This window comes from Mytilus edulis, chromosome 9 (genome assembly GCF_963676685.1).
Source record: "Mytilus edulis chromosome 9, xbMytEdul2.2, whole genome shotgun sequence".
Lineage (NCBI taxonomy): Eukaryota > Metazoa > Mollusca > Bivalvia > Mytilida > Mytilidae > Mytilus > Mytilus edulis.
The window spans coordinates 10,272,964-10,282,607 of record NC_092352.1 but is presented as its reverse complement, the minus strand read 5'-3'; the positions used below and the strand labels follow the sequence as shown (position 1 = coordinate 10,282,607).

Genomic DNA, 9,644 nt, shown 5'->3' with positions numbered 1-9,644 from the left:
ATATTCAGACTACTGGGCTTGTGATACATTCTAGGACGTAACATCCACCATCAGTGACATTGACCCAGTGGGGTTAATAGTTATCAAAGATACCAGGCTTATAATTTTATACGCTAGACGAGCATGAATTATTATTGCTGAAAACTGCATGTTGTACTTCAAATGTCAAGAATGATTACATTTAAAAAGTATACCAATGAAAACAGATAGATTGTAAAATGTATTAACAATAACAAGTCAGATAACTCATAAAGATGGTTACCTGGTCATGTTGTCCACAAAATCAACAAAACAATGGTATAAAAACATAATCATGTTTTATTACAGAATTAAGTCAAGTTATGTACAAAACTATCAGTAATCTGCTTAATTCAAACATGTATACACACTCATGTGACTTACATTCTATATATCTGATAATATACAGAACAAATGTGCCTTTACTTTAAAGGTGGGGTTTAATATGGAGGGTCAAGCATTTCATTACACAGCAAAATATTATAAATAATGTAAATTAAATCAATAGTTTTACTTTGGGTATTTATATGACTGGTCAGTTTTCTGTGTTAATGTATCTAAATTTATCTGTTAAACAGTCATTCAATTTTTACAATGAAAAAAGGTCTAAAAATAAGATTCATAGGCAGAGATTCAAATTGTAGACCCAAGAAAAGTGAGAAAAAAAAACACTAGAACAAAATCCAATTAATTGACTGAAATTCTAAAAAGTATATTACAACAGCACAATGAGGTATAATAATTCAACAACAAAAAAGACAAAACTTGGCACTATCACATGTAAATGCTAAATTAAATCAAGTACTTCAACTTGACATAGCCTGCTATATCTCAACTAGCCATATTAGGTTCACTGTGTTCCTCTTCACACATGACAAAACTACCCTGGCTTCAGTTACAGCCATCATCATTGGGTTAATTCCCATTTTAACTTCTAAGAATTATGAAAGTTTAAAGTTATTCTTTTCTTATTCTAAACTGGCAGTCCTCTTTAAACTTAAAAAAACAACACCATTTTAAGCAATTGGATTTGAAATAAATAATATTGTCCTCCCTAAATATTCATAACAATTTCTAGACTTAACAAAACTACATATGGTCATCATTGTTTCAAATCAAAAACCCTATTTTAATATTTTAACCTTTTAAATCCTCAAGTGAAGAGGAATAAGATCGAAAATAAATTATGGCTACTGGTAATACTGCAATCTATGAATTTTATAAAACAAATGCCATCTGTTTTCATGATAAATGAGGTTCATATCTAGAATATCTGATGTGTAAAATGACTTGTAAATTAAAAATCTAATAAATAAAGATCTATCACAACAACTGTTTATTTGTTGACTTCCTTCATTCTGTTAAGTGCACTGCCAGCCTGAAACCAGGTTATTTGTCCTGCATTAAATGTATGATTCAGTTGTATAGTGTCTTTAGAACCATCTGAATGTTTTATTTCACATGTCACTGGCTGTAAAAAAAGAAGCAAAAAAACTACATCAGAAATTCAATAACACCTATATATAAGATCAATTCAATATTATTCTATCAAGTTATGAAAATAAATATCATTAAGAAGAGTTCTTTTTTATAGTTGTACAATAATTACAATGTCTATTTGTTCACCATTTGTTTACCGTTGATAACAGCCTCCAATATTACGAGTGTAGAATGACTTGTTTCATTGATGTATACTTTATATCTCCTTTCATTCATTTCAAATCTCTAAACTATTATTGACTTTGCAATTAGACATTTAATTCAGTATATTTAATTGTGCTTCAGTGGTTAAAGAAGAAAATATATCCTAGGATTATTATAATGCATATAAATCACAGGACATTATCATCTGTATGATGCTGTGAGTCGAGTAAGTTGTAAACAGCTTAGAAATGTGCAATAAAAGATTTATTTTACCAAAAAAAAATTTAAAAATATTATACTATGGCAGTGTGTATAGACAAAATTAGTTGAAACACTGCCACAAGTTAGTGTGCCTGTCTCAAGAATCCCACCATTTTAACAATGGTTTCTTTATGCTATATTTATATCAAGTTCAAATTAGATCCCTTTAAGACTTTAGTAGAATGGCAGCAAAGTAGACCTTGTCAACTGATGTGAGTGATTCACACTTGTTGGACACAGTATGATGACCTCTATATGTAGACATAATGTGTTTGATATTGATGTCTCAGACATACAAACCCATATATATATATATATCTCCTTTAGTTAATGATTTCACCTATGATACAATACGTACCTTTCCAGGAGCCATACTACTAAGACCTAATAATGATATTTTATCTGTAGGCTGAATTTTATCATAATCTGATGGATTTGCAAATGTTAATGGTAACATTCCCTGCTTCTTCAAATTTGTTTCTGAAAAAAAAGAGCATTTTAAATGGATAATTTTGCTGCACAACAGTGTTATAACGTGATACTATTGTTTATATAACTAAGTATTTTAAAGAGATAAAATCTAAGACACTTGACCTCAGTTTCCTGTAGTAATTATGAACATACACTAGGGTATGACAGACTGGCTCATTACTTGCATTTTTTCCATTAAACATTCTTTATATTATCAAATACCTCTCGTTTTTATTAATTTGCATATAAAGACCTTTTTCTCAGTTTTCCTACTCATTCTAAATCCTTCAATTTTTAAATACCTACCATGAATTCTGGCAAAACTTTTGACAATGACAGCCCGTCCACCTAAATGTCTTGGTTCTAATGCTGCATGTTCTCGACTGCTACCCTCACCATAGTTCTCATCACCAACAACAACCCAAGGTAAATTCTGAGCCTGTAAATAATATTAAATTAAAATCATACATAAAAATCTGGAAATATTCTGAGTCTGTGAATTAACCCAAATTACATCACAAATAACAGCCATGGTGTATTCCAATTTGTGGAAAGATAATAGAGTTGAAGTAACTATACCTCATGATCTTATATGTCAAAGGAAATCATAAAACAAATTCAATGGTTTCTTTTAAAAATCTTTTTTTTTTTTATCTATGCTATAGTTAATTTTCAGATGGTAATATGTTTTACCTTATAGTATCTACCGGTGGCTGGAACAGCTCCATATTCTTCTGTTAATAGATTCTTTACTTTGTTGATTTCACCATTTTCTGAATTTGTTGCTCTGTAACACAAAAGATGTTTTACAAAAATATATATGTGTAGGGAATTGTGTATTAACTTTGATTTTCCTTTGTTTTTGCAATAAATTATAGTATCCTGCTCTGCTATAACACTTGATCCTGTTCTTTTCCATTAAGCCTGCAATAATATGGGATACACATATGGAATATATAGTTCATCATGAACAGACATTAGTATCATTGAACCCTTTTTCATGTGTTACAAATATTTTCAATGGAATTTCATAATTGTTTCAGCTTTTCCTCCTTTAAACAGACAAATATTGCCAGTTTTACCTTTGAAGGTTGGTAGTTCTCTCTGGTTACTTTGACTTTCAACATCAACAACAAACATATTTTCCTTTAGGCCAAAAATAAAATATTGTTTGTTTCCCCTCCCACTACCGACCCTGTAAAATCGCAGCGACTGGAAAAACTTTAATGGCCATTCTTGTTCAAATTTTTTTTTTCTATGTTGGTTTTTGGTGATATCTTTCCGATGCTGTAATAAACGTGCATTGTTTTTTGCCATACCTTTCCGATGCTGTAATCAAAAAACGTTTTAAATCAAGGCATTTTTGCATTGAAGTGTCTATATGATTCGGAATCAAGGAAAACAAACATTGCCACACAATTTGTGTTGTGTGCAAATGTGATATTTCAAAATAAAAAATCTGAAGCATCTTTCAACCCACTGAGTGCACCTTGATTGGCTTTGTCTTTTACCTCTGTTCCTGTTTAAAGAATAAAATCTTTGAATAAAAATGGTCTGAATCGTGCTTTGAAATCAATCTACTTTTGTTTTCGACTTCTAACAGGTTGGGCACAGCCACAAGTCAGAAAATATTGGATACGTGAATTCCCTGCTTTCAGGGAACCTCCCTGATTTCTGGTGTAAACAAGACCAGTTAAATGTGTTTTTATTTTTCAATTTATGGCATGAAATTGACAAAAGGGCATTTTTTACTTTATAACTGCATCAGTTGAATTTGTAAATACTCAAAGTATTCTAGGAACCACAAAACATGAATAAGTGAAGCCTTGTTTTTTACAAATATTTTGTTTAGGAATTAATTGACTAAGCTGCATGATCCAGGTATAACTGAACACAACTGAATTATGTTCACTTCTATAGAAAATTTTTATTCATTGAATTTTAATTCCTAAGTCATTAACATATCTTTTTGTCATCTCATAATGGATGATCAAGGTATGAATTGGTGAACACAGGAATTGTTTTGTTATGAGTTATGCATCAAATTAGACTTGAAATAAGCTTGATTTTTAACTAATTAAACACTTGCTTTCATTACAATTGTGATCACATGAAGAATGTGTGCTTTTGTAGATTTCATACCATAAAATGAATAGGAAAAAAGGAGGTCCCTGTATACGGTTTTTAACATCAGAAAACTGGGGTGTACACTAAATACAGGGAATATCCCACTTTTTTTTACTTATCTTACCTGTTGAATTTTGTAAAAATTGGTAAAAAAATTGGTAAAAATTCAATATTGAAAAATTATATCAAGAAATAAAATAAAATAATTTCCCTACCTACCTACCCATACCCTGATAACCTCAGTCGGGGAGGGGAAACAAAGATATTTTTAATGTTGGCCTTATTTAATGTGTCCTTAATATTATTAAGGATGTACTTAGGTGAGGTTTTTGAATTTGTGTCAAATGTTCGAACTTCTTGGTGTTTTTCCATACAATACAATGTAAAATATTTTGCCCCATAACACCCATTTATTATTTTCATATAAGATTTATTAGCTCATGAAAGGTCATTTACCAAAATTTTAGAAGATTCTTGATTTTGTTTCTTTGGTTTTGTGACCCAAATAATATCAATGCAAATAAAAGGTTAAAGTCTGAGTCAGCCTTTTCCCCCCATATCTTAAATCTCAAATATCTCGAAAAGGAGGTCCATGACCTATCAATACTTTTAGCTTATTTTTATCCTTGAAGAGTGCTCTACCAGCTTGTAGTATCAATTTTAACTTCTTAATTTATTAATTTTCACCTAACCTCACCTAAGTACATCCTTAATGTTTTCTTACACTGGGAACAGTTGTCATTTGCTTCTTACTCTTATTTTTCATCTTATTTAAATGTGGTCTGTATTTAAGCCATTTATATATAATCCCAGCATTACATTTTTTATAGATCTTTCAGTGAGTTTAAATGAAGTCTTAGTGCCATCAATTTTTGGTGAAATCATACAAACATTGGTATTAGAAAGATGTATCCAGGTCATTGATTACTTACCCAATCATGAAGTTATTTGATATGTTATCTAAATGACCTCTGTATTTTAGCCATTGTCCTGCAGCACTTATGTGGTCTGTTGTACATTTTCCTTTTACCTTAAAAACAAACATGGAATCATTCAAAATTTAACACTATATTTTATGTGTACAATTTCCTACAGCCTGGTAATCACTTTATTACAAAACTACAGAAAAGATTATATTGCAAAGCACGAATGTCATGCATAACTCTTCCCAACTAGAACTGAGTTATTTTTGAAACATACATAATTTTATAACTTCATTCTGTGTTTTTCATCGCAACAACTCTGCATACCTGGTATCCACTTCACGGATTCTACTGTATTGAAGATTAAGCAGGTGTTGGTTCACTGTCGTTTGTATTCCATTATTTAAGTAGCAAATTTCACTTGAATGAAATAACAATATTAGAATATTGACATGAAGCAAGAATATCTATATGGCATCAATACCTTTATAAGAATTAAAGCATCTGTGATATCTTTACCATCCCATTTAGTAAAGGGGGTGAGTAGTTGTAACCTCTGACTCTGTTCATCAACGTTAACTTTCAATGCTGAGCCATCTGATGGTGGTGGTTGGAAGGTATCTTCTCCAGGATCAAATCCATTGGCTGGTAATTCATCTCCATAAGGTGTTTCAAATTTGAATTTAGAACCTGAAACATGTAAAGTAATCTTTGAATTTCATGTTGAACCTGATTAATAGGGTTTACAAATGAGGAAATTAACATTTTTCTTGAATAAATTTCTAGATTTTATGTAAATATCTTAATGCACAAGGCCATTTCAATTATAATCATTGCCAAATAGTTTTAGATATGATTCAATTCTGTTTATAAAACTGTAAAGAATATAGGTAATAATATTGAATGTTGCAGGCAAATTAAAACATGGTAAATGCAGGAGATAACTAATGACAGTTTACATTGATTACTAACCATCAGCAGCTGTTAATGAATCAGTCTCAGGATTAAATCCTAAATCTCCAGCGATAGCTAAAGCTGTGACAAGTTCGGGTGAGGCAACAAAGGCATGAGTGGCAGGGTTAGCATCATTACGACCAGTAAAGTTACGGTTATATGAGGTTACAATGGTATTCTTCTCTCCTTTCTTTACATCTTTTCTGTCCCACTGACCAATACATGGACCACAAGCATTGGCTAATACAACACCACCAATTTCTCTTAGAACTTTGGCCTGAAAACAAATAACAAATTTATAAGATAATCTACTGGTTCCATATCAAAATATTCCTACAACATCTAACTGTTTTAAGGAAGAATAAGGGTCTTACATCATCTTTGATCCAATAATAGAAGCCAAAAAATTGGTCTAGATCTTTAATCAAATTCTAATTTTGTAAGACTTCTTATTCAAATGAGGAAAATTATGTGATTTTATCCCTTATATGAATGTTTTTACAAATACAAAATATTTCATGTTTGATTCAAGTTGTTTTCAATTTAGCCATATAAAGTGATAAAGGTCAGATAAAAGATTTTTTTATTAGAATGTACAGAAAATATTGTTGTTTTGTTTTATTTTGAAACAAGAAACAAGTTTCCTTATCCAAATTTTTTATTTTTATTTTCTGAAAGCAAATCCTCAGAGCTGTTTTCTCACTGTTAAATTTATTTTTTATATTCACAAAATTGATTTTTTCCCCATGTATAATCTTTCCAAAATCTGACAAGTTAAATGTTTGATTGGCTTGCTTACTTTGTTTGTATTAATGCTTTCTGAAGTATTGTTATATAAGATTGACATCTGCAAACAATATAAGTTAGGGGTGGGGGTGTTATATACATTTAAATAACCCCGTATATATACCTGCCCATCCCTTTCTATGGTAGCTCTAATTTGTTCTGAGCCAGGTGTTACTGTGAATGCTGCTTTAGATTTGATACCCTTGTTTACTGCCTGTCTGGCAATACTAGCTGACCGGCTCATGTCTTCATAACTGCTGTTTGTACAACTACCAATCAAACCTGAAACCAAACAAATAGTTCTATAAATTATAGACAAATCCTGGAATGTTGATTCTGACATATACAAAATAGTATACCATGGCACAACTTTCACTAGGCATTTCTAGAATGAAAGATCATTCACATTTGTGTGTATAGTTTGTGATTTATCTTTGTAGAAAACGAATAAGTTTCCAAGTCTGGAAAAAATGAGGAAAAATACCTTGAACAATTCTATTATAGTAGGTGTATATGTAATCTTCCTTGTTTTGGTATGAGATATGCAAAACAAATACTCAATAGCATTCTTGCTCAAATAAACATTATTTTTTTAGGAAATAACAAGTTAATTTTAATGCTCACGGCTATTAACTTGCAAATAAAACAGCAGTGCATATTTTCTTATAAATATCTTTAAACCTTTTTCTTCAAGTTTTATTTCACCTTTATTCTGATGATTTGTTCAAGGATACAATCTCAACAATTATATGAGTAATGACTTACCAACTCTGATGTCCAATGGCCAGTCCTTCTCTTTAGCTATTTGACCAAGCTTTGAAATAGGATTAGCTAAATCTGGAGTAAATGGTCCATTAACATGAGGTTCCAACTGTCAAATATAAATGATTCATGAAATGCTCAAAATATCAAAACATCAAAGTAGAGTATTTTCCATAATTTAAGTTGAGAAAACGAAATCACTAAAGTAAACTCTACTAATCATAAATTATGCAATTGTATTTTACATTCAAAAAACTAAAAATATAAGACCATAGAATATCTATATTACTTTTACACATATGGTCATATTAGTTAGTCAGTTTAGTGAATTTTATAAAGATTCAAACTAGATAAAGGTGGGTTGATTCAGGCCAAATTAGGTATCTTTTAAATATTAATTTACTAATCACAAGATGAATAACACATATATAATTTCAGCTGTTTGAAACTGGTTTTTTTTTGTGTCAATGTAAAACAATATAAAGCACTTATAAGAATGCACAGTATTTACCTCACTGAGATTTATCTCAATCAACTCGTCATATTTACAGTCAGGATCAGCTGATAATAACCCTTTGTAATTATTAGCTAGATCAGCTATAGCTGTAATGAGAAATGTGTATGTAAATTAGAATTTTGTTTTGTAATCATAGCTTCAAGCTAGTCAATACAATCAATAATTAATCATTTTTTTTTGGTGAAAACAACAGAATGGATATGACACAAGTGCACCCATCACACTCTCCTGGATACTGTCTTAATAAAACTAACATTCTTGAACATGAACATAATATTTTTCAAACTTATAAAAATATACTTTTGTAGTTTGGCATAAAAACAAACAATATATAATAAGATACCTGATCTTTCAGTAGCTCTAAGATAGTCCTGCATTCTGTGGTTGTAAGGGAACACTGATGTTGTAGCTCCTATCTCAGCACCCATGTTACAGATGGTACCCATTCCTAATAACAACAATGAATATAATCACTAACAGCATTTTTATTTTATCATAAACATCTCTAATTCAAATAACCTATATAACACAGTTGATATTGTGGAACTGTATAAAAGCAGCTGACTGAATGAAATGTAAATAGTACCTGATATAAGAACACACATACCTGTTGGATAAACAGACTGACATTTATATTTTATTCTTGGAGCACACCTTTCTTGAACTTTTAACTATTGACCCCTAAATCAATAAGTTTCTTCTGCATTCATTTGTATAAGACTTTTTCAGATCAAGCGATGGAACTTGAGGTATCATCTGACCATGTTTTGAACCCACAGATAGACTGACTGTCAGACTACTATGTGCTTTAAAAACAATAATTCCAGGAGCATAATTACTTATTTATGCCAGAAAATTAATACATATACTGTGTAGCTATTTAAAGGTATACCTCTATGAAAAATACCAACTATTAAGTTGCATATCATTCATACACATTTGTTGTCAATGTCCATAATTCTAAAAGACAATATCGATAAGTCTGATACTCTTTTTTCAAGATTAATACTCATAAATGTTTGCAGTATTATACATGGTATAGACACTTCTAAGCCTAACCACACCTGTTGACTGCATGCTTTATCTAGGTCTTTAGTGTGCTTTTCTTCTTCTGGTTACGTCTACTGGAACAAAGATCTACAATAATGTAGTCTTGACACACACTAAAGATCACAGCTGAC

The 9,644-nt window shown here is 30.7% G+C and overlaps 1 protein-coding gene across 1 annotated transcript in view; it reads right to left on the bottom strand.

Annotated features, from left to right (window-relative positions):
- Positions 1-300: 300 nt before the first annotated feature.
- Positions 301-9,644, bottom strand: part of LOC139489502 (aconitate hydratase, mitochondrial-like) — a 29,290-nt gene continuing 19,946 nt past the window's right edge. The window contains exons 10-20 of the mRNA XM_071275985.1: positions 8,807-8,911; positions 8,458-8,549; positions 7,950-8,055; positions 7,309-7,466; positions 6,417-6,675; positions 5,929-6,134; positions 5,454-5,551; positions 3,088-3,181; positions 2,701-2,833; positions 2,282-2,403; positions 301-1,489 (exon numbers count right to left, since the gene is read on the bottom strand). Of these exons, the coding sequence (XP_071132086.1) occupies positions 1,355-1,489; positions 2,282-2,403; positions 2,701-2,833; positions 3,088-3,181; positions 5,454-5,551; positions 5,929-6,134; positions 6,417-6,675; positions 7,309-7,466; positions 7,950-8,055; positions 8,458-8,549; positions 8,807-8,911 (1,508 nt within the window). The 3' untranslated portion in view covers positions 301-1,354. The remainder of the gene's footprint in view (positions 1,490-2,281; positions 2,404-2,700; positions 2,834-3,087; positions 3,182-5,453; positions 5,552-5,928; positions 6,135-6,416; positions 6,676-7,308; positions 7,467-7,949; positions 8,056-8,457; positions 8,550-8,806; positions 8,912-9,644) is intronic.